The sequence below is a fragment of the Dunckerocampus dactyliophorus genome, chromosome 11 (assembly GCF_027744805.1).
Source record: "Dunckerocampus dactyliophorus isolate RoL2022-P2 chromosome 11, RoL_Ddac_1.1, whole genome shotgun sequence".
NCBI lineage: Eukaryota > Metazoa > Chordata > Actinopteri > Syngnathiformes > Syngnathidae > Dunckerocampus > Dunckerocampus dactyliophorus.
The window spans coordinates 11,662,934-11,689,036 of NC_072829.1; the positions used below are offsets into that span (position 1 = coordinate 11,662,934).

A 26,103-nucleotide genomic window follows, 5' to 3' on the forward strand; every position below is an offset into this window, starting at 1 on the left:
AAGTGTTCCTCTAATTTTTTTGAACAGTGTATATTTGTTAAATTAACTATGATTGTAACTTGGAGTACATGGAGTAAATTATATATACATATATATATTTTTAGAAACCCCTCTAAATAGTTCTACTAATTATGATGCATTTCCGTATGAAATCCTACTAAATTGCTAATGTGCTATATTAATGTTTTGTTTGGATGCTTTACATGACCAAACAAGCAATCACTTGTCCTATCTTAAAAATGCACGCAAGATATTTTTTCAAGTGTTTTTATTGTTTCATTGTAACAATATACCTCATTAACCATTTCCAAGTGTTCATTTGATGGCTTGAACTTGTCACTCTTAACACGTGTGAGTGTGTACAAACACTTTCTACTGTTAAACACAAAAACATGCGGTGGCTGACTGGAGGCTTTCTACTCTTTGTGTATAGAAATAAAAACTTTCTATTTGTCTTCCTGTGTGTGTCTGTGTTGCTGGAGAATATGATGACACTCTGTTTATATTTGGGTTAGCTCTTTGTGGAATCAACACGCTCAAGTTTGTTGTCCACTGACACCGCTTCCTGTTTTATCACCATTGCCTTTGTTCTAAACCAGCTAAACCAAGAACTATAACATGTTCTACTGTCTTGTTGTATGTCCTTGATTGGCATTTGACCTTTTTTGTGGCCTTATTTCATGGTGATCCCTCGCTGGATACTCTTATCAGTGACCTTATCGTGCCTTTCTTCATCCAAACCACCATTATCTTCTGCAGCATCAACTGTATTTTCATTATCATCATCATCCTCCTCGCCTGCTTGATCTTTATTGCCCTGCTTTATGTCATCCTCTTCCTCTTTGGCGGCAGTATCAGAACTCTCCAAGAGTTCTTGCTCTTCCGTCTTCACTCCTGAGCTTTCATCCTTTCGGCGTCCCGTTCCAGTCCCCCACTTCTCCCACGTAGCCTCCCAATAGGTCGTCTTCTGGTGGGCGTGCATGCTGCGGATGTTCTCCCCCAGCTTCTTTAGCTCCTGGCGGACAAAAGACTTGAACTTGGGCTCCAGCTTCTCTACGGCGGCCAAGTCCCGCCGAGCTTCCTCCTCGTTGCACAAGGCAGCGTGTGCCCGGGCTCGCTGGTACACGGCCTTGAAGTGACCTGGATGGACCAGCACAGGAGTTCAGTATCAGTATTTTGGACCTTAAAAATGCAAAATGACCCGAATATTTGTATTTGTACAGTACAGTTGGTCGTTTATTGCAGTTAATTGGGTCCAGACCCGGCCATGATAATTGAATTTCCGCGAAGTAGGATTCATTGTTAATAAATGGAATATTTTTCTAGTTAGAGCATAGAAAACCTGGTTCTGACTTTCTATGTACACTCTTTGTTTACAAGACCTTGCGCAGGCTGCGCGATCACTCAAAGAAAGTGTTTCAAATGGAGTGGTGAAGAAGGACAAAGTAAGAAGCCAAAACCTTACACTTCCACACGGAGTGGGAGGACAAGCCATGGCTGACTACATGCAGTGTGGCGGTTATATGTAAAATTACTGACACGTAATGGCCAGAATAACTTGTTTGTCAATATTTTTTTAATAGTAGTCCATAGTCAACCACGAAACAGCCATTTTTTATTAATTAATTTGTGAAAAACCGTGATACAGTGAGGGAGCGCTGTTCTAACGCCAAATGACTTTTCAACAAGCAAGTCAGACATTTTCTTGTCGCGACACAGAAACCCCCAGGTGATGTTGTTGTGTGTTATTTTTTTGTTGTCTGTCCCCTCTTAAAGCAAGAACTAGTAGGCGGTGTTGTGTTATTATTCATCTTTTTCCATCTCCTTTCTGTCCCCTCTTAAACCAAATGCTAGCAGATGATTGTCTTGTGTCAATTTGCGGGTAACCAGTGTCCCTCTCAAACCACATTTTAGTTATTTTTTTCCATTGTTGTCTTGTATTTTTTCATCTTCACTTCTAGCCTGAACCCTCTTAAACGAAGCTTAATCCATAACTAGCCGGTGATGCCATTGTTTTATTATTGCCTTCCGTGGTCTTTTTTTCTGTGTGACACCTCTTAAACCTTGTTCAGTGGTCACCAACCTTTTTGAACCAAAGATCTCAGGTCCCGGCCGTGAATATCTATCAGTAAAGATCTATTTAGTGATAGATACTTAAAGGTTTGACTTTAAATACAAAGCTTTATAGTTAGCATGGTCGTGGTTGGCGTCAACATTTCAGCTTTTTCTCTTTGTTCCTTTTGCTCTATTTTTTCACCAGTTTTGCTGTTTTTGAAATGTTATTTTGCAATGACAAATGAGCCATGGTCTGCAGATGGACCATGGGCCGCACTTTGGGCACCCCTACTTTTGTGGATCTTCGTCAGGCTTGTGGCGTTGACTTTACGAGCAAACTACAACTCCTTTTGGCTCCTCAGTGTCGTGGGTGATCAATGTTGATTGAGGGGAGAACAATACAACAGTCAGTCCTAACAAGTAGTGTTTTTTTGGAGGTGCACATCTATGGAGTTACTGTGCCTTAATTTTGAGGTAGCAAAGGCAGATTTTGAGCCACTTCTGTGTGCAATAATTACTGTTGTGTCAGGAGGCACATCGCTGCGCCCTGTCATTCTCTCCCTCCCTGTCGCTCAACTTGTAAATGCTGCGGAGTCAGGCGAACCGGTATGTGTGTGTGCTTGTACCTCCGGTCGGGTTTTGGGCACTGGGCTCCTGGCTGGAGCTTCCGTCAAGGCATACGGGCGTGTTCAGTGGTCAGAATGTGTGCCTGTTGATCACTCTCCAAGAGGGGAGGGCACTGATGTAATAAATCTTATTGCGTGGAGATATGGGGAAATAACTGTGCTACAAAAAAGATCAGTTATGATAATCCATAATGCCGCTTATAGAGAACATACAAACCCTTTATTCCTAAAATCACAATTATTAAAATTTGCTGATGTAGTACATTTTCAAACAGCTAAAATTATGCATAAACAAACAAAAATGCTACCCGGAAATGTCATACAATTCTTCTCAACAAGAGAGGAGAAATATGACCTTGGAAAAATTCAACTTAAAACACTTATATGTGAGAACAACGCTAAAAACCTTCAGCATTTCAGTATGTGGAACCAAATTATCGAACCGATTGAGTAAGTATGCACTAAAATGAGCTAATTCAAGAAACAGTAGAAGCACTTGATGTTTACAATGTACAAAGTACAATGTACAATGCTATGTCTAATCATTACTTATACTTATGCACTTCTAACTCTCCATTCTTTTGTGAGTACATTTTCTGTACTCAATCATTATCCAGTTACAACACGGCTACAAGAACCTTGACTCCTATTTTAACACATTTTTATGTTAAACTAGCAAAGAGTACATTTGGAATACAGGTAGTGAACAAATGTATTGCAATTGATGCGAAACAGATGGGGGGTAGGATTAAACAAGCTTTGCTTCTTCCTACTCCTTTTTGGACATGTAGAACTGTGAATTGTACTATGTGATGTATTCCAGTGGTCCATAGCATAATGTTGTTATTACAGCATTTATAGCATTATATACATAATATATTATGTATTGTGTAAAACAAAGACATGAATAACATCAAATTAAAAGCACAAAATGAATGACGACCCACCATCCACCAGTTCAAGTTCCAGCCAAGTTTTTCCAGAAAGATTATTACATCACTGTTTGACGTATGTGGTAAAAGGCTTGAATTAACTTGAGACAAATGTGCACATTAGCACTCAATAAGTCATCAAAACTTACCTTTATGCTTTCCCACATAGTATCAGCATTTGACACCAAATATGAGGTGAAAGAAAAATGGTAAAATTCCGTAGTAGTCTATCTGAGCGACAAGAGATAAAGTTAGACACGCACAATGGACATGCATCAAGTGAGACAGATGTAACAAAGAGAATCCGGCCACTTTTCAAAATAAAACATTAAAAAAAATGAAATAATGGAAAATATTTTTCTTTCTGTGCGGCCCGGAGGTTGTGGACCGCTGATATATTCCACTGTTTGGTTTGGTTTAGTTTATTTGAACATTACAATGGAAGGTCTCATGAATCATTCTTTCACAGTTCCACATGTCCAAAAGGAGTAGGAAGAAGCAAAGCTTATTTAATCCTACCCCCCATCTATTCCACATGTTGTACAGTACATATTATTCACTTCCTGCATTCCATGTCATGTTTTCTATGATAATCAGAATAATAATATATAATAAATAACAGTAAAAAGACAAAAAAAATGTATGTATGTATGTATGTATGATGCATCTATACGTATACATGCATCTGTACGTATGCATAGATGCATGTTCAAAATAAATTAAACCACAACCATATGTGTCATATTACCATATGTGTCAGTCAGTTTAACTAAAAAGCACAAATTAATATATAACCTGCTAATTTTTTTTTATTGGATGTAAGTAACTTCATGTTGCAAGACTAATGTGTTGCATACTGTAGAGGTGGTTGCCAGGGGAATAAACATATTTGTGAGTGCTGAAGATGGGTTATTCTCTTGTTAACACTGAGATCAAGCATAAAAGTGGCATAAAAGCAGACACAATACTGCGGGCTGAGCAAGACATCTTGATATCTAAACTCCAAAAAGGAACATGTGCAAGAGAAGAAGAAAAAAATACTTTAAAAACAGACCCATTTGTCAAGCAAAACACAACCTCCCGCCCACACAGTGTTGCCAACTTGGGGACTTTGTCGCTAGATCTGGCAACCTCCCTTGACGACATACTGCATGTTCTCACAAGCGACTAGTGACAAATCTAGCAACTTTTCTGCCGTCGTTGGGGAGTTTTCTGGAATGGTGAAAGCACGTATTGTTCTGCATTTTGTGTTCTCACTGAGCAGTGGCGGGTGCTGTTGACAGGTGCGCCCCCCCCCCCTAAAGGTAGTCACAAGCCATGATGTGGAGCTATGTGTATCGGAAGTGCAAATGAATCACGCATGAAATAATGAAATGATGGACAATTTTAAATTAACAAATTTTAAATTAACAAACCAAGAATCAAGTTTTTTTTTAGTTCTAAAAGTAATTAAGGTGTTTTTACTCACTTTTTTGTCTTCCCTACAAGGTTATGCTTTTTTCCCACAACATTTTACAACATAATATGCAAATGATATGCAAATTAGATGATTACATCGCCTAGTGACTTCTAGGACTGCCAATAGCTGCTTTTCTTACTGAAAAGTTGGCAACAGTGTGCCCACACGGTGAGTCTTCCATATTACCTTCATGGCTTTCCAACAGCTTGTCATTGAGCTGCACCACTTGCTGGTATTGTTTCAGCTCCAGCAAGCACTGACTCAGGTTGAGTGTCAGAGGCAGGCGCACTTTTTCCAATGACTCCCAGTCCTCATCACCGCCATACACCTGCTCGGGGACACAGCAGTGACACATGAGGAGGTGATGAAATAAGAATGAAGATTTAAGAGCCAGGGTGGGGACTGGACGGTGAGGTCTGGTAAAGTACGCGGAGAGGGGAGATGTGGTTGTGTGATGATGATGATGAAGAAGAGGAAAGGAGCACAGGGGAGGAGTATCTATGTGGATAGTTGCTATTTTTGGTTCTTACCACCATGCAAAAAGACACACATGCTCTTTCTTAACAATCAATCCATCCATCCATCTTCTTCCTCTTATCTGAGATCGGGTTGCGGGGGCAGCAGCCCAGACTTCCCTCTCCCCAGCTACTTCGTCCAGCTGCACCAAGCTCCTCCACTTGGGGCAGGATCTCATCCCGACCCGGAGATGACTCTCCATCCTTTTCCGAATGAGAACCATGGACTCAGACTTGGAGGTGCTGATTCTCATCCCAGCCGCTTCACACTCAGCTGTGAACCGATCCAGTGAGAGTTGAAGGTCGCGACTCGATGAAGCCAACAGGACCACATCAGCTGCAAAAAGCAGAGACCCAATCCTGCAGCCACAAACCGGAACCCTATAATGCCTAGAAATTCTGTCCATAAAAGTAATGAACAGAATCGGTGACAAAGGGCAGCCCTGGCGGAATACAACCTTCACGGGAAACAGGTCCAACTTATTGCCGGCAATGCGAACCAATCTCTGGCACCGGTCATAAAGGGTACAAACCACCTAAATTAGGTGGTCCGATACCCCATATTCTCGAAGCACTCCCCACAGAATTCCTCAAGAAACACTGTCGAATGCCTTCTCCAAGTCCACAAAACACATGTAGACTGGTTGCACCCTCAAGGACCCTGCTAAGAGTGTAGAGCTGGTCCAAGGTTCCACGACCAGGACAAAACCCACACTGCTCCTCCTGAATCAGAGATTCAACTATCCGGCGGATGGTCCTCTCCAGAACCCCTTACCAGGAAGGCTGAGAAGTGTGATCCCAAGTGTGAAGTGTGACTCTGCAGAGTCCTTCCACCGGTCCACGACAGGCACCGACCACCTTACAGCCACAGCTCCGATCAGCCACCTGGCAATGGAAGCACGGAACATGGGCCACTCTGACTCAATCTTCGCTGCCTCTCTTGGAACATGGTCGAAGCGCTCCTGGAGGTGGGAGTTGAAACTCCTGACCGAGGACTCTGTCAGACGTTCCAGGCAGACCCTCACAATGTGTTTGGGCCTCCAGGTCTGACCGGCATCGTCCACCACCATCGGATACAAAGTCACCAGGTGGTGATCGGTTGACAGCTCCGCCCCTCTCTTCATCTGAGTGTCCAAAATATGTGGCAGCAAGTCCGACGACACGACCACAGAGTCAATCATCAGGGTGTCCTGGTGCCAAGTGAATATGTGGACACCCTTATGCTTGAACATGGTGTTCATTATGGACAATCTGTGACAAGCACAGAAGTCCAATAACAAAGCAGGGGGACCATTCCTCCCACTCACGTCCAGCAGAACAAGGGAATCCCCTAAGAGCGCACTCTCCAGTACTCCCTCTAAGGTAGGGGTCATCAACGTGGTGCCCACGGGCACCAGGTAGCCCCCGACGACCGCATGAGGTGCCCGCAAGCCTGCTTTTCATTCAGGTTTTCAGTTAATAATGTGAGAACACTTGAAAGAGAAGTATTCTGAAATATAAAATGTGAGTTGTGGATACCAGCATTTTGTGAATGTTTTGGTAAAACAAGCATATTTGATCTGTTTGGGTTGAAATAAGGTATGAAAATCATTTCTACAAAAATGAGTATCTCGTGGCCATTTTCATTTTCTAAAAGTAGCTCTTGCAAGAAAAAAACGTTGGTGACCCCTGCTCTAAGGACTCCAAAAAGCGTGGGTATTCTGAACTGCTGTTTGGCGCATAAGCACAAACAACAGTCAGGACTCGTCCCCCTACCCGAAGTCTACTACCCTCTCCAACATACAGGCCCTGAGTCAGGGGGCAACAAGAATTGCCACCCCTGCCTGTCGCCTCTTACTGCCGGGAATGCCGTGTAAAGTCCAGAGCCCTTGCTGTGCGTTGAGGTGAGTCAGACTCTATCTAGCTGGAACTTTTCCACCTCATGCACCAGCTCAGGCTCGTTCCCCACTAGAGAGGTGACATTCCACGTGCTGAGAGCTAGCTTTCTGTAGCCGAGGATTGGACCGCCAAGGTTCCCGCCTTCGGCTGCCACCCAGCTCGCTCTGCACCGACCCCTTTGGCCGCTCCCACGAGTGGTGAGCTCATGGGAGGGGGGACCCATGTTACCTCTTCATGCTGTGCCCGACCGGGACCCATGGGCGCAGACCTGGCCACCATCGTGCCCCACCTCCAACAAAAACGACAAAACCTTGTAACAAAAATAATTCATTCAAATAAAAAAAAAACAACAACTCTCATTGACTTTTGGTGCATATCTAATAAGAACCAATACAAGAGCTCTGTCAAAAATGAGGTTTGAGAGGGGACATATATGATAACTAGAAATGCATGGCCAGTGATGGCACATCCCACCAGACATCCTCAAATTGTTTATGAAAATGAGTCATTTCAAATGAAAGGAAAAAAAGGGGAAAAAACAAAATAAATACTGTTCTATAAATACTGTAATATGTCACTTCATATTATATTGTTTCTTTTGTGTGATTTTTTTTTTGTCCCGTCCAGCCATTGGAGCAGATGGTATTGTTGATGTAAATGCCCTTACATGCTAAACAGATTTTTCTCAGGGAAAAGTGTAAGATACTCTTCTCCTGTTCCATATATTTTATTTGACTTTACTTTATGTTCATGTTTTAAGTTTCCTTCCTTCATGAAGAGCTATGCTCTATTTTCACTCTGACATGCATGACACGTAATATTACGACTTACGAGAATAAAGTTGTACATTTAGGAGAAAAAAGTTGTAATTTAACCCTTGCCTAAGGTCACATAAGTCTCCCCTTTTCATATGTGTCTTAGGCAATGCCTGTTACAACAGAGTATTAAAATAATCTGCGATTTAGAGAATAAAGTCGTAAATTTAGAAGAAAAACTCATAACATCATTAGATTTTAATGGTGTACTAATGTTCTCCATCGCTGAATTGTAGGATTAATGCTATAGATGAATGGTACTAACCTTATTCTGAAGGAAGTCTACATAGTCAATGGCCTCCCTGAACTTTCCAGAAGCTTCTTCAAAACGTTTCTCTTTAACGAGGAAGTTGCCTTCATCTTGCAGCAGCATCACCAGACGCAACATCTGCTGCCAGTCCTTCCCCTCTGTTTTATCAACTACAATATCCTCTCTTCCTTTGCCAGCATCCTCTGTTTCTGCTCCATCCCCCTCGTCCTCGGTCTTTCCAAGCGCCCCCTCTTCATTGGCACCACTGGTGTCTAGCTTGTTCCAGTAAGCCTCCTTCTCCTTCCAGTACTTCTCCTTTAAGCGCTCAGAAAAGGCCCTCAGCTCTCTGTGGACCAGAGAGGCCAGCGTGGGATCCAGGTGGATCACCATGTTGAAGTCTCTGCGGGCTTCTCTTTCGTTCCACACGGCAGCGTGGGCCTTCGCTCGCTTGTAGTAGCCCTTCACACAGTCTAGAAAGAACAACACAACACAGAACAACGGTAAACAGTTATTTACCGTTTCAGGCCACACCTCTACATGCGATTCAAGCAAGAGCTGCATCAACATTTATTTTTGTCATCTTTCTCTTGAATTTAGATGATTCTGTTTTTGTTTCTTTTTCTTTTTCTCCATCTGTCCTCGCTTAAAACCAAGCAAAACAAGCATGAGCAAGTGTTATACAGTGTTATACATGTCTTAGCGGCCACCTTTATAGGACGGCCACCTGCCTATAACGGCCACTGAAAAATCCCCCGCAGCAAATTTACATGTTGTAGACCCTGTGTATAGCAGTCACCTGTCTAACGCGGCCAGCAGCCACCCATTTTGTCTCCCTTGGTCAATATCTGACCACATATAGCGGCCAAATTACCGACTCAAGTAGAAGCTTCATGCACGAAAAAGTTTCGTTTTTCAATCAATGAAGCCGTCGTGTGTAGACTTTAATTACTGAGTCCTAGCTCAGTCACAATCATTCACAAGATCCACACAAACTGTCAGTTGTTCCACATAAAAAGCCGTCTTCTTTGGAGCTTGCTATTTCCTGGTCAAACATGTAACTTTAAGAGCATTTGCACCAAAACATTACCGCAAAGTAGGCTGGGAACAGGACGTGCTCCCAGCGATGCTACAATACAATACAATACTGCCTGCACGCTAAAACCATGCTAGCATATGTTTTTAAAAAGCAGCGGGAGCAAAACCGAGTTTGGTTGTACTTAATTGAAGTATTTTAGAATGTACTCATGTTATTTTTCATCAATCCTCATCCACAAATCCATCAAAGTCCTCATCTTCTGTATTCGACACAAAAAAAAGCCGTCTTCTTTGCCGTTCGCTACTAGTCTGTTAACTTGTCAGTGTTATTCAGCTCCGAACCGTAGTAAGGGCGACCTGACTCCAGCAAAGAAGGAAACTTCTCCTGTTGCTTCTGCCAACTTTATTTATTGAACGTGGCCACCAGAGAGCACACAGAACACACACACCTCCAATCTTGTCTCTCCTTCCTGCTTGCCCACAAGGCAAAGGTTAAACAAGCCCCACTACATAGCTGTCCAGGCAATGCCTGTAACAAGTGACACCGTTTATTTCCTGGTGTGCACTGGTCAATACTGTAATGGCGCTTGTTGTGGGGAAGGAGAGACTCACGTCGCCGAAGCACTTTAATCGCTTTATTAACAGCAGAGAACACTGCAGGACTTTACATCCACGCCAACATAAACACACTTCCCAACTCTCTCAAAACTCACAGCCAGCGCTGAGCCTAGCACACCTGCTCGGGACGCCCACCGTCACTTCCGGTCACTTCCTGATGAACTAAAGCTGTAATGACACTCTGCCGTATAAAAAGTAAAATATTAAAAACAAGCGTAAGACATTACTAGCACAGCTTTGTTCTGTGGGTGGTGGATAATAACAAGCCTAGTAGTGCTGTACAACTTTTATCTGCAGTCCCACAGTGCCCTCTACTGGTCAACATTCAAGCTGGACGCCAACCTGTCTATAGAGGCCACCTGTCTATAGCGGCTAAGTCGCCCTCTAGTGGCCGCTATAGACAAGTTTGACTGTACTTTCTCTTTTTTGTTTCCCCCATGTTAAATCAAGCTACGGCGCAATAGCTTGGCTTACTTGTTGAATAAATGAATTTTAATTATTCATCTGTCCCCTTCTCTGTCCTCCTTTCAAACTGCATTTTAGCAGATGTTATTACTGCTGTTTTTGCTTTATGTGCTCTCTATTCTCTCTTTTAAGAGTATGTCTCCTGTTTTTTTTTGTTTTTTTTTACCCCTGTCCTGTCCAGCCTTTAAAGCAGATAGAATTGTATACCTAAATGCCGTCAAGTGCTCAACAGATTTACTCTGCCAGAGAGAAGTGTGATATACACTTCCCCTGTCATACAAAATTTATTCGACCTTGATGCTTGTTATAAAGCAAATTTGGAGCGACCGGACCGGAGCAGGAGGGGACAGAGAAGAAGAGAAAAGGAAACAGGGGGGGGGGCGAGAGGGGACAAAAACAAAAAAAAGAGAGACAAGAGACAAGGACAACAGCAGCAACAACAACAATTGTGACAGAACAACAGAAACATACAGAACGACATCAGCAAATAAATGTCCGTGACAACTATAAAGACGAACAAGGATAAAGGACAAATCAATATCAACAACCACAATGACAAAGCTGTCAATGACAATCAGACATAATAGCAGTCATGAAATGATGAACTATGACAGTGATCACAATGACAATAGTGCATTGAAACAGTCGCACACAATAGCAGTCATGAAATGATGAATTATGATAGTGATCACCATGATAATACCGCATTGAAACAGTCACACATAACTGTAGTAATGAAATGATTATCCATGATAGTGAATAGAATCAAAGTTACTGTAATGCACATCATTGTAAAAAAAAAAATATACATATACACATACATACACATACATACATATATATATACATATATATATATATATATATACACATATATACACATATATACCGCACATACACACATATATATATATAGTCATACTGCTGATATCACCGTCGCTGTAATAAAACCAACAACATAATAACACCCTGGTTAACTCAGTGAGTAATGTGGGGAAGTACGTATGTACTGTGAGTGTGCATATGTACAGGTATCTCTGTATGTGAGGAAGACTTCATATATATGTAAAGGTGCAGGAATGTGTGGGCGTGTGATTGTCACTGAGAGTGCATGAAAGGAAAGGGGCCGCCTTCCACCTCCCAGAGAGCCCCGCCCCAAATAGCAAGGCCGGGCCCCGGCCGCCAGAAGGCCACCAGGCCCATAGGGGCAGGCAGCACAAAGATCAGTGCCCCAAGAGCCAGCCCAGAGAGCCCCCCCCCCCGGGAAGACCAGTAAGGGGCCGAAGAGAGGTAATCCCAGCCAAGGACAGGGCGCCAGCGGGCCGGAGGACTGCCAACCCCTGAGACCAGCGAGAGATCACACCCCACAAAGGCAGACGGGTACCGGGGGCCACAAACCGGCAGGCCCAGAGACGCCTCCACAGCCGGAAAGAAGCCCGCCCGCGCCGGAAGCGCCAATTCCCGCCCACCGCCACCCCCACCCCCAGGGAGCGGAGCCCGGCCCGCCCCGGGCCAACCCCCGCCCGACCCCCGACACAGGGCCGCCCCGCCAAGGGATGCAGGAGGCACACCCTCCACCCACCCGGCGGAGGCACGGGCGGCAGAGATGTATCGCCCAGCACCTGACCCCACGGATCAAACCCCTGTATGCCCCCCCCCCCCAAAAAAAAATAAATAGCTAAAATAAATAAATAAATAAAAGTACACACACGCACGCACATACACACTGCTACGCACCCACACACACGCACATAAACACTCCTACGCACAAACACACCCCTATGCGCACGCTCATACACACTCTTACTTACTCAAGCGCGCACACACACACACACACACACACACACACAGTGGTCGACTGCCCGACACCCGGAAGCCCCACCCTATCCCCCGTTGGTAACCCAAGGAGCAGCGGAGCCGGGGACCCCGGGGTCCCAGACATACGATCCAGAACCCAGGGGCGGAGAGCGCAGACCGCCGGGGAGCAGGAAGACACCCGGCCACACCCCCCCAGCGGTAGGACGCCGCCAGCGAGGCAGACAGGGGAGTCAGCGAGGAGGAGAGCGGGAAACCGAGCAGGCAGGCGGGAAAACGGGCGAGCAGCCAGGCGAACCACCACACAGCGCCAACCGACACCCGCGGGCCAGCAAACCCCGAAGAGAGAGCGGAAGCACCACACCCCAAGCCGCAGGGAGGCCAAGCACCAGAGCCGAGAAGGCGAGACCAGCAGCCGACCAGCCGACGGCCCCCACAAGCCACCAGAAGCCAGACCAGCCACATGCCACCAGAGCCGACAGCGCACCACCCGCGCACCGGAGCCCCACCCCCGACAAGCCCACAGACAGACCGGGGGAGGCGAGGACACAGACAGCGGCCCGGCAGCGCACAAAGCGCAACGGCGACAGACGCCCAAGCGCCCGGCAGAGCACGACCCCCCCCAGCGAGCCCGGCCCCAGGGCACCCGCCCTCCCACCCCCACCCCGCCACCCAGGCCCACAGTACCCGCAAGCATGACCAAGCCCCAACCCACCAGCTGGCCCGGCGCCCCAGCAGCCGCCACAGCGCAGCAACCACCGGCCGCCGCGACAGCACACGGGCCACCCGAAGCACCAGCACCGCCCCCCGGAGACCGCCGAACCCGCCCCAAGAGCGCAGAGGCGCCCGCGGCACGTGTCAGTCCAGGGGGGGCACCGCAAGCCGCCCCCCCCGGCGCAAGCCCCGGCATCAACTGGCCCCAGAGGGCCACCCCAGGGAAGGGCAGGCGAACCAGACAAGGGCACCCCACAGGCCAGGCCGCCCCGGGCGAGCCACCGCGACGGCCAGGCCCCCGGCCACACCGCCGACCCTGGCGGGCAGACGCCGAGGTGCACGAGGCACCCCAATCCAGCCCGCCCCACCCGTGTATGTGATAAGGTGTGATAGTGTCTATGATGCAATTAAAAAAATAAATAAATAAATAAAATAAAATAAAAGAGGATGGTATATCTGTGTGCATGTATATGGAGTGTATGTGGATGATAGCTAATGATGCAATTAAAATCGGGGGACAGCTGCCGCTCGGAGGGCCCCTCACCTGGCCAGCCCCCCCAAACCCTAAGTGTCTACTCTGCGATTAAAATTGGGGGGCAACAGGTCAGTGGCACAGCAGGAGCAAAGGAGCCCCGCAAGGCAGCTCCCCTCCCCAATCACGCCCGACCGTAGGCCACCCCCCAATGTCCTATATATATGTGAGGTGGTGCAGTGGCACAGGAAGGACGGGGGCCCCACACCCCAACGCCGCCCAAACCGAGCAGGGGGGGGACCAAGGACACATGACCGACCGGCCGCCCACCACAGCCCAGGCTTGGGCGTGCCACAGGCCGCAGGACACACCACAGGCCCTACCCGGCCCGCCAGGATGCCCAGTCCGGCCCACCCAACCCCCCAGAGGCGATACCCCCAGCGCCCCCCAACACCGGAGCCCCACCGGAGGTAGCGTTCACAGCGCCACCCCCAAACCGCCAAATACCACGGACAAGCCACACGTCCCCAAGGCAGATCCGACCGCCACCAGGACAGCGGGAGCCGCGCCCACGCGCCCCCCGCATACCACCACGGCCGGCAAGGGAGCAACACCACGACGACCACAAGAGCACCGGACCCCACATAGAGCGGAGCACGGCCGCACCCACGAAGCACGCAGGCCAGAGGCGCCAGGGAGGGACAGAGAAGCAAGCACCGCACGACCGGGCCCGCGAGAGGAGCGGCCCCCCGCCCGGCGCCCAAGCAGATGCCCCCGCCCGCCCCGCCCCCCGCCACGCCGCAGACCGGCCACCGCCCCACCCCCCGCCCATCCACCAACACGCCAAGGGGGAAACCCCGGAGGGAGGGAGACAACCGCCGGCCCGGAAGCAAGGACCAGCCTGACACCAGCAGGCAGCAGGGACCGCCCGCCAGCCCCCCGCCAGCCCGACCCCCAAGCCCCCGGCCAAAGCCACCCCCCGAACGCCCCACCCCGGAGCAAGCATCCCCCCGCCGATCCCGGGAAGCACCACGCAGATGGACACCACGCCGCCCGCCCCCACGCGCAACCCGCCCACGGCCCCCACACGCCCCACCCACCGAGCCACAGCGGCCCCGTCCCTGAGGGGAGAAAGCAAGGGATCCCCAGCACCACGCACCCCCCACCCCGAGCCCAAACCGCACATCCGCGACCCCCACCTCCGCGCCCCCCGTCACCCGGGGGACAGCCACAGGCGCCGGAGGATAACAGGCAGCTCCCACCTATCACACATACACCACACACATAAATCAGTGAAATAAAATAAAATAAAATAATTTAAAAAAAATAAAATAAAAATAAATAAATAAAAAGGGGCAACCCAAACCACCCTCCCACCCAGGGGAGATGGCTCCGCGGGGGCAGCTGGGCTCAGGCACCCGCGCCCCCACCAGGGGGAGAGGCCGGCCCCCACACCCCACACCGGACGGCCCCACGCGGCAGCCGAGCAGGAGGGCCCAGGGCAGTCCCCGCCCCACCCCCAGAGGCAAAGGAGGCGAGGGAGAGCCAGCGCCACCAGCCGCACACGGGCCCCCCCAGCAGCAGTAGGCGCCCGGCACCCGCAGGATGCAGCACCCCATCCACCCACCACCCCGGAGGCCAACCAACGCCGCCCCCTGGGCGACCCCCCCGACCCCGCCCCCGGCCCATCACCCGACCCGGACCCCTCCCCACCCCCACCCACCAGCCCCCCCAGGCAGGCAGCCCAGCAAAGAAGACCCGGGACACCAAGCCCGCCACCGCCCGCCCTCGAGGTACCAGGCCCACCCAGCGACCAGGACCACACCCCACGCCAGATGAACGAGACCCCCAGGGGCAGAGACAGATGCCCTCACCCCCCTGAGAGTCAGGTCAGGGAATTAATTATTGGTGCCCATATAGACTGAAATTCTAACATTTGTTCTTTAGATTCAGCAGACATTCTCTCCATAGCTATATGATCTAACAAAAGATTTTTGTAAAGAGCTATGTTCAGTTTCTTCCTTGATTTCCAATTGATGAGAATGGTTTTCTTGGCGATGCTTAATGCAGTGATGAGAAGCTGTGTTTGATTTGTTTCTACATCAATTGTGGAGAGATCGCCCAGCAGGCATAGTAAAGGAGAGGTAGGAATGGAGAATCCAAGTGCCAAAGATAGGTCCTCACACACTCCGTGCCAAAAATTTTTAATGGGAGCACAGGTCCACATGGAGTGTAAGTAGTCATCTATTCTATGGTCTGAGCAGTGTGTACAGATGTTAGAGTCAGTTAAGAGCATAACATCTTTGCAGGGACACCTAACTAATGAGTCATCTAATGATTCTAAAACTTTGAAGATATGTGTGTTACTAGCATGTTTGACCACAACCCGTAGAGGGTTCCACAAATGTTATTTACCCCATTAGGTAAATGACATTTGTTTATGGGAATTAGCCATAATCATTTAGACAGGCAAGCATTATTATCTTTATCAGATATAGTTCTACCTTTGTGTTTGTCCAGCAGTTCGTTGGTGTGCTCGATCACTTCGTAGTACTCGTGCAGCTCCAGCATGCACTGGCAGTAGTTCAACTCCAGAGGGACGATCATGCGAGCCAAGTTAATGTAGTCCACATCACCCGGCATCTCCTGCAGGAGATCATGCCCATGTTAATGTGAAACCAGTGTGCATATTAGAATACATTATGAGCATTAACCGCTGATTGAAATGCTGATGGAATGCTTTTAAAAAGTGCTGTGTTGGCTTCCAGTCTTCATCTTTTCATCTCCATTTGCATCCAATCAGGGTCATACCCCACCTCCACATCCACTCACCCTGGACTGGACTGTTTTAAGCAGCAGCACGGCCTCTTTGTATCTGCTGGCCGCCTCCCAAAAATCCCCCCGCTTGACCAGGACGTTGCCCTGCGAGTGGAGGATGGGCACCGTGCTCAGCTTCTCGTCCTTCTCCATCATCCATGACTCTCTTTGGTAGGACATGGGGTCTCCCACCTAATATGGTATTCAAAACATCCTTAAATGCTTACACCCTTAAAATTTGCATTTCTAGTTTTCTGTCTCTCTTTTCTGACTCTTCATGATGTTTCTCTACTGTATGAGGCAGCAGAGCCCTTGACAGCAAGAGAGAATGCAGAAAACATCATGACATATGAAAGTAGTTCTTTACTGTTGTTCTTTATTGTTGTCAAATCCTCTGGTGAGTCTGCTTCAAAGCTGCATTGTTTGGAGGCAGAAGACACTTTCTGTCATGAATGTTGAAAACTATGTTGTCGTATTCTCCCAAAAATGGTTATGTGATTATATAAATGTATTATCTGTTTAACGAGAAAATCGGACAGCGCAGAGCCAAGATGGTGGTGGATGGTGCCAATGTCAAAGGTTGGACCAGGACTTAACATTCAAGTGTTATTTTTTGTGTTGATTTTACAGGCCTACTGTTGTTATTAACACTCTGAATAAAATCTCTTTGAGCTCTGTTAAAAAAAAAGCCTGTATAGCAAAAGCCTGAGCGGTTAGACAGGCAGGAATTCCCTTCTGTGTGACAAGTCCTTTTTTTTTCCTGACAAGTACATTTTATTTGTGTTTATTGATTCTTTTTGTTGTTGTTGCTATGTCTGTCTGACATATATATGATATATATATATATATATATGTTTCGTATAGTTATGTACAGAAGTGTTATTTTTTTAATTCAGTCTAATTTAAAATGAAATACATTTGCTTTGATTTTTTTTTTTTTTTGACATGCGCCACAACTGATGCTTTACCTTGCACAAGTGACATGCTGTGTATGACAAGCTGTGTATGTACTAGTATACTGGTAAGTGTCATTACTTTAATGGCCAACAAGGGGAATGGGTTTTTTCATTACTTACCTGCAGCAGCTCCATGATGAAGATGAGAGCCTGAGGAGTCCTCATCAGCTCATCCAGCTCTGGGAAGCCAGTGGAGTGATAGTGGAAGAGGTTCCCCATGCCGCACATGTGCCTCTGGCCCTCCAGGGGGTCTTTGCCTTGAGTGATCAGCCGCATCCCCTTTGACACGATGGGATACAAACCTGTGTGCTGTACCAACAAAAAGTAGCTTTTGGAGCTTTTTTAATTGCAAGCTGCAATTAAAATTGCTAATCTCAGCATTGTCATGCTGCAGCTTCCAAAAGGGGGGTAGTGTGCATGATAATGAGCGTCTTACTGAACATTCATCAGAATAACTTATCTCTCCTCTGTGAGTGTGTTTGTGTGTGCGTGCATCTGTGTGTGTGTGTGTGTGTGTGTGTGTGTGTGTGCGTGTGCATGCATGTGTACAACTCACAACAGCATCACACCAGAACTCAGCCACCTCTCCGACCCGCATGGAAGTCAGCAATGTCTCCCACACTTCCATCTTGAACATCTTTCCCACAAAGATCTCTGCCGGCCTGCCAACCAATCGGCTGTCGTCAATGACGGTGCGCTCAAAGTCATCTAGCAGCGTCTGGAAATGGAAGACCACCTGGAGAGATGACCAAAAGGTTACATTTCCATTGTTCTATTATATATATTATATTGCTTATATATATCTATTATATATTTATTATTATATAGCTATTTTTAGCAGAAATGATATAATACAACAATACAGTAATAGAAAGAAGTAATGGGGTCAAATGGAACAAAAAAAATAGATATTATACAGTACGTAGGGCTGTCAATCAATTAAAATATTTAATCATGACTAATTGCATTTGTCCATAGTCAATCCTAACTAATTGCAATTAATCACAGATCGAAAGACGTTTTTATCAAAAGTAAGTAGGTAAACTAATCTTTTTAGGTAAACGTAACTTTGTGGTAAATGATTTAATACGCATCTAGATACACGGGTTAAGATACGCTTCAAATACAATATATATTAAAAACAGAACAATTCAATAAGGTTCAATAACAGTTCGATTTGATAGGATTCAAATGAACTGGGTATGACTCACTGTGCATTTGTTGATGTAGACATAAATTTTACATTATAAAATAAAGAAGCCAATTCTATGAAAGTGTCATTCTTACAGTATTTTCAAATGTGTAAAAGAGCACATATTTCTTCTAAAAAAAAATCTTTTAAGAAGAGCAGTCACTGTTATGGGTGCTGGCACGTGTGCCGGGAGTTTGTGGACCTCAGAGTAGCGATAAACGGCGTGGTGTCAAAAAGATATTTTAATGACAAAAAAGGGAGCTCACAAAAGAGAAAAAGCAAAGTACAGGTAAGACGCCGGTAAGCTAAATAAGTACAAACAAAAGGACAAAATAGCAAATAAGGAAAGATATTAAAAAGGCTCAACAATTTACAGGTAAAAGTTGGCAGCAAGGAACAAAAAGATGATCACTTAGCAAACGTGTCATGAAGGGACGGAGCATGTACGACGCTGGCGAAGGTTCACAACAATCTGGCAAAGGACTAGCAAGACCGCATGGCTTAAGAAGGCCTAATCGCTGATGAGCTGCAGGTGTTGGCCAGACGAGCAGGTGGAGGAGTCTGCAGGACTGCAAACAAGACAGCAGAGGCCAGCAGACCAAGCAGAGTGCAAATCATGACAGTACCCCCCCCCCCATGACCACTCACTTTACCCCCACCCTTTTATAAGACGCCCCTTGGCGGCCCACCTGGTTTTCCTGAATTACGTGCATGGAACTCTTGGACGAGAGAGGGGTTGCAGATCCAGGAGCGGGAGACCCAGGAACGTTCCTCTGGTCCATATGCCTGCCAGTCGACCTCATATTGCATACCCCTACCCCTCCTTCTGGAGTCTAAAAGTGCCTTCACTGTGAATACCTACTGACCATCAATCACACGCGGAGGAGTCGGAGGCACAATGGAAGGCTAAGATGGCAGGTGGCAACTGGCTTGAGGCTGGAGACGTGGAAGACTGGGTTTAGACAGACGCCAAGACGTAGGGTATGCCATGGAGGTGGAATATGTGTTTAATGAGCAATTGAGAAGTTTCCAGAGATTAAGTGAGTCATTTTATAGAATCAGTCCACCACCATGTTTCCCCTGTAGCGGGGGAGGCCAGTGACAAAGTCCAAGGAAATGTGAGACCATGGCTGAGGTCGGATGGGTAGGGGCTGCAACAGTCCTGCAGGAGGGATGCCTTGCCGCAGGCGCAGACGGAGCAAGCAGCGACAAACTCCTTGACACCCCAGCTTACTGGGCCACCAGAATCTTTGAGTGATGATAAACTGGGTATGACTCACAACCGGAGGACACGTGATCTTGGACTCGTGCCCCCATTGCAATACCTCGGACATGAGTTTGGCAGGGACCAACAGACCTTTTTGCAACCTTCTGATACACGTTGCGCAAATCTAATTTGGAGAAAACGGTTTCAACAAAGAATCCGGCTGCCACAGGAGAGGAAGAGGGACAAATGAGACCGTCAGCGAGCCTGTTGCTCCGGAGCAGATCTATTATACAATTTGGAATTGGGAAGAACCGCGTCAGGTTCTGAGGTTTCAACTTCTCCCACTCACAGGAGATGATGAAGATTTTCCACAAGCACTTCGGTCTCAACCAAAATGAGCAACATTTTACTCTGCATGGACAAGATCTACTTGGATGAGGGGTTTATGGTGTATTAGTGGCTTAGTAGCACAGTTGTAGGGACGATGCACAGGGAGAGAATGAGACTTGTTTACTGAATGCTAATCTTAAATCATGGTACTCCTCCGGTACCCCAGACAAATTAAATTATGTTGTGAATCTCGGAGATCAATAAAGAGATCAATATCTATCTATACCAGAGATGGGCAAACTACGGCCCGTGGGCCAGATCTGGCCCGTTGTTCTTTTAATCCGGCCCGCCGAAGATTGTACAGAATTAAGGTTTGATGTGACTGATTGCATTTATTTCATTTTGACTTGTAATGACGACATTTTAACACCAGGTGGCGCCGTAGCCGCAGTGACTTGAGAGAGCCATTTCCAATTACCACTCTTCTTCTACTCGCTTGCCAACGTTACCACAGATGGATCGCCAAATCTGACAGGAAAAAAAACGTCGGGATGCTCAAGAGAATTCAGGACAAGTGAAAGATGAAATCCTGAGCAGGAGGTCATGTTTCTACACTGCATAATTCACCAGGAAGCGCTGTGTAAATCCGTGTTGCAGCTTGACCATGTAATGAAGCCAGTTGCGAAACTCGTGAACTTTATTTGAGCGAGGGGACTTCACCATCATCAGTTTATTAATTTTCTTGAAGAAACTGGTGCGGATCTAACGGACTTATGGATTCTAATGTCTGCTGGTGAAGTTTGAGAAAAGTATGTCCATGTATGTGGGAGCTCAAACGGGAGATGATTTCATTTTTGGAGCTACTTGAGAATACTGACACATTTCCTGAGCTGAATGACACAGTTTGGCTTTGTGATTTAGCTTTTACTGTGGACATAACTGGCACACATAAACAACCTGAATGTGAAGCTACAAGGGGAAAACCAGTTTGTGCATGAAATGCAAGCCAACGTCAGAGCCTTCAAAACCAAGCTGTTTTTATTTTCCAAGCAAATGTATGTTAATACTTTAATGTTTTTTTCTGTTTATGTTTCATATGTACTGTTAACAAATGCAGCTTTTTTATATGTATCGTATCTTGTGCTGACCCAGCCCGTCTGTCAAATTTTAAAAGTCAGTGTGGCCCCCGGCCCGGAAAGTTTGCCCACCCCTGATCTATACCAACCAACCAACCAACCTCCCTCTGAGAGACTAAGCGGATCGCAAACAGTGGGCATGGCAAAACATGCTCCAAATAAGAATGGCCGGTCAGGGTAGTCCTAATACTACTGGGCATGAAAGAGAGGGCATGATAATTTTAAAAAAACGAAACGATAAAACAAATCAACTCGTGGTGATTACCGGACAGGTGCAAACAGAGAGATTCGGTCTGGTGGGTGACGACCACCACAGGAGGCGCCCATCTAATGAAATGACCTCTTTAGGTCTAAGTTTAGCAAACCCTGAGTCCAAAAAACAATTGTCAGCCCCTGAGTCAATGAGATGGAGGGTTGCGCTGGAAGATTTGTCCATGGCTTTGGTGAATGACGGGTAAGCGGTTGCGTGCAACGTTGTGCATATGGTAAGTGAGTTGTACATGCTTACACCGTGTAAGATCTCTGTGCGATTGCCACGTTTATCGTACTTACACGTGCTTCTCCTTAACTCTCTTTCATGTTGAAAGTGTGTGCAAGTATGATGAACGACCGATGTCGGTGGAGTGGTATAGATAGGACAACCTTCCGAGCGCATTGATTTCAGATCTAATGGTACTTAAGTCAACAGCGGCACGTCATGCGCGTGTCTAATTGCTACTACTCATCATGGCAGACTTTGTTAGAGCCTCTGATGACTACTTTTGGACAAATGAGGATCCAGAATCTTATCTTTTTATGCACAAATGAGGATGAGCTATGAGGATGAGCTGCAGCCTGCAAGAGAGAGTGAAACTTTGTAGCAAATTGGGGACTTGATGGTGTAAATGTGGAGCTTTACAGAATAGAAATGGAGTGTTTCTGCTGCATTGAGTGGATCCAGTGTTACCATGGATTGAAAGACTTCATCTATATGGCGAGGAGGACATTCCTCCAAGAGATTGCATCACAGTTTAGTTTTTAGTTTAGAAACTTTTTTTCTACCTACCCAAAATAAACTGAAAAAGATGCCCCAGACCAGCTGGACCAGACGGACAACTTCCCATCGAGTAAATCACCATGATATTAAATGTGGGCACATAGCACGTGATATTACATCTAGCCGTGTATAAACAAAACATGGAATGTTGACTAATACTTTACAGATAATTTGGTTGTCTATTCGTAGTTGCTCATATGCTTGTTCTTGTCACTGCTGACATGCAGTGCATCACTGCATCACTAACCCCAGAAAATAGTTATTTGTGTTAGCTGCTACAATAACAATGTTCCTGTAGCTTGATCAGGTTAGTTATGTAAATATAACATTGTTACAGTTTTTTGGAGGGTTTTTTAGGGCTTTATAGTCAAAATAACATTGTTAGCTCCCACATGCTAGCTGTTTTTTTTTTTTTAGCTGTTTTTCTCTCTTTAGAATGCGCAGAAAAGAGAAAAACATGTGATGTTATTTCTATTAAAAAATACATTATTTTATAAATATAAAGCTGAATTTTTAAGAAAAAGTTGTTATCTTACAATAATAAAGTGAGTTTGAAAATAGCCATGCGTTACCATAACTAAAGATGTAAAAAAAAAAAAAAGAAGAAAATTTTAACCAGAATAAAGTTTTTTTTTTTTTTTTTTTTTTTTAGAAAAAATCCATTCATGCAACAAAACACAATAATAGTGTTAGATCTCATTAGATTGTGCAAGTGTAGCTAATATTGTGGCCCTATGCAGCCAATACACAGCTGGTTTTATAGACCCTTGTATTTGTAGCATGACTGTGTAAAATGCTGTGATAACAATGTTCACTGCTGAGAATCGGCTTAGCACACATGCACACACATACACACACTGTCCATGCTGCCTCCGCCATGCCAAATGTTTGTCACAGTATGTGCCAACAGCTGGGTGTGACCAGAAAGAGGACAAAAAAAAAGAGACACACACAATGCCATTACACATGTCGCAATTTGCTTGACCAAATATTTGCTCTTGTGTGCGTGTGTGCAAGTGCCAGACAGCAAACAATACTCCCTCTTGTCATGAATATTTGAACATAGACTAATTGAAGCAGGCCATGTAACACAAATTAATGTGTGATCCAGTAAAAAGGTGTAATATCGCAATCTGCTTTCATTTAGTTTATCTGTGATGTCTGCACTACCTTGGTCCCAGGTGGGAAGTGAGGTAGAGGGCCAGTGCCTCCCGCCAGAATCTTCTTCTTGACCCCAGGATGCTTGAGAAGGTACATCTCCTCCATTGTGTTCTTCTTTTAAAGTTTCTTTTACTTATTGGCCAAGAGAGCGCAGAAAGTGGCGCCTCGTCAGATGCTCTCGGACAGATGGCAGGATTAGGCTGAGATGGGGAATTGGCCACTTTAATCTGGGGAGTTAATCTCTCTAGGCTGGCCTTTCCATTGGAGCATCCCTGCAGGAAGGATGACCAACTGACTGAAAGTTCAGGTGACATCAGCCAAAGATCATTCTAGAACAGGAAGTATGACGAGGGGTTAGCCAGTTCTAGTCAGGCCTGTTTCCATGGACATTCAAAGGACACAACATTAGGTACACTTGTATAATATAATATAATACAATATATGTATAAAAACATCTAAGAGGAAAAAATATATATATTAGGAGACTACAGTATATTAGGTTTTTTTTAAATATTAAGAGGAGACCCGAAGGAATACAAAATGATATTTAAGTCACCAGGAATAAAAAATTGCAGTCATACAAGAATCTTTCAAGAATTAAATTTTTTTTTTTTTTTTAGAGAAAAAAGGTTTAATTTTAGTTGTCATATTTTCAAAGGAACAACGTAATTTAATGAGAATAAAATCATAATTTATCGAGAAAAAAGTCAATCTTTTAACAGAAAAATTAAAAAAAGAAAATTTTAATTTTATATGGATAAAATCATAATTTCTTGACAACAGGTCATATTTTCCATAGAAAAAATTATTTCAAACATTCAATTCCTTTTTTTGGGAAAAGTCGTGTTTTTTTTCAGAAAAAAAAGTTGTATTTCTCTGACAAAAAAGTTGTATTTTTCCTCTGAAAAAGTACCAAAAAAGTATCAATTTTAATAGCATAAGTAAGTTTTATTAGATTTTCCTCAGCTCGCCTCTATTTCAGTTTGTATCTAAAGTTACTTGGTAAACTTGTTTCGTACAGTACACGGTGCATTTGACAAGCCAGCGCTGTGCAGGCTTGTGTTGACTGACGCAACACAACTGACGTATGCAACTCAATTGGGGTAGCATGACCCCTTTTTTCCTTGAAATGTATTTTTGTCTTATTCCATGAAGTCACCATAAAACAGCCGTGCTTAACAAAATTCTTATATTGAAGGCAATATAATAATTTTGTTAATTTTCAGTTGGCAGTACACAGAAAGTGATAACAGTAACGTGCATTGACTGGTCACAACATTAGGTACACTTGCACAGCTGCATCAAACATTCTGCCTGTATGGCTATCATACTCCATTTTATACACACCGGTAATCGTGCTGAAATATTACACTCCTCTCAATACGTTGCTGTATGCACATTGCAATCAAACTTGTTTCGTAATGTATGTGGTGCATTGCACAAGAACAAGACAACTCGTGCTTCAGTCACTTATGTTTATTTCTTTTTTTCGTCTGCTTGCTTATAATTTGGCTGGTGATATAAAGTTGGTAAATTTTGCTTGTAGTACTGAACGCGCTGCTTTTGGGAAAGCTACAGTGAACAAGGTTGACAGACTATTTTGGATGTTTGCATGAATCACCAAATTCACACAGATCATTAAAAAATAAATAGTCTTACAGATGACTTACACACATACACAGTACAGTACACATATAGCTGAATAATAAACAATAAATATAGCAACTTCTGAACAATCCATGTAAATTTCAGACTTAAAATAATGTACCAATTTAACCCCCACCCATTTCCGGTTAAACCACGCCCACTTGCGGTTTATGCCCCGCCCACTCTGTGTACAGATACGGATAATTAGATGGGTATACAGATAGTGGTGTACTCGCTCATCCCTAGTTATTACTGCCACCTTTCCCATTAACACCGTAGAGGCCTATGATTTGGGTGTGTCTCTATGGCCTTCACATTTATACAGCCCAGTAATAGACCCACGTGCCAAATGTAACCTGAAACACATAAACCAAGCTTCAATGGCTGCAGACCACCAGCATACTATCTGTCCAGTCTACACAACAGTGGATAAACTGGTGGAGCATTACAATGCATCCTGAAGCAGTATTCTTGACCTCCATGCCCCCATCAGGACACATGATGTCAGTTTTGAAGGCTCTGCTCCTTGGTTCACTCCAGAGCTATGCCAAATGAAAATGGCTGGCTGTGCCGTGCAACGCTGTTTCAGGAAGTCTGGGCTTACTATCTACAAGCTTGCCTTCCATGACCATCAAAGGGTCTACTTCTAGTCCCTAAAGGACACACGTGGTCAATTTTACTCCAACCAAATCAATAATCACAGTGGTAACTAAAAGCAGCGTTCTTCCCACAATAAACCATCTCCTGAAACCACAGCTATATTCTGCCACTGAAGCCACTGAAGAGCTCTGCAACAGTTTCATCAAATTTTTTTTTTTTTTTTTTAGATCTAAAGTCAATGACATCCGCTCCTCAATGTCTGGCCTTCCCCTTCAGTTTCCCTCTGTCTCCAACCTCCTGCTTGCAAGCTTGCCATCCTTCACAATGGTTACAAAAAGGCACATTGAAGAAACCCTACGAGCTATGAGATCA

At 45.4% G+C, this 26,103-nt stretch overlaps 1 protein-coding gene across 4 annotated transcripts; it reads right to left on the reverse strand.

Moving 5' to 3' along the window:
- Positions 1-251: 251 nt before the first annotated feature.
- LOC129190151 (aryl-hydrocarbon-interacting protein-like 1) lies at positions 252-23,692 on the reverse strand. Of its 4 annotated transcripts, none has more exons than XM_054792592.1 (8): positions 23,494-23,692; positions 17,979-18,158; positions 17,543-17,731; positions 16,482-16,658; positions 16,154-16,295; positions 8,546-9,000; positions 5,259-5,400; positions 252-1,140 (listed from the first exon to the last, which is right to left on the reverse strand). In XM_054792592.1, the coding sequence occupies exons 1-8, from the start codon at positions 23,587-23,589 to the stop codon at positions 674-676; spliced, it is 1,848 nt and encodes a 615-aa protein (XP_054648567.1). In that variant the 5' UTR covers positions 23,590-23,692; the 3' UTR covers positions 252-673. The 4 variants fall into 4 exon arrangements, 2 of the variants coding, with proteins under 2 accessions (XP_054648567.1, XP_054648568.1); XR_008572943.1 differs by having other exon boundaries at positions 992-1,140; positions 2,682-5,400; XM_054792593.1 differs by having other exon boundaries at positions 995-4,608.
- Between the last annotated feature and the right edge of the window lie 2,411 nt (positions 23,693-26,103).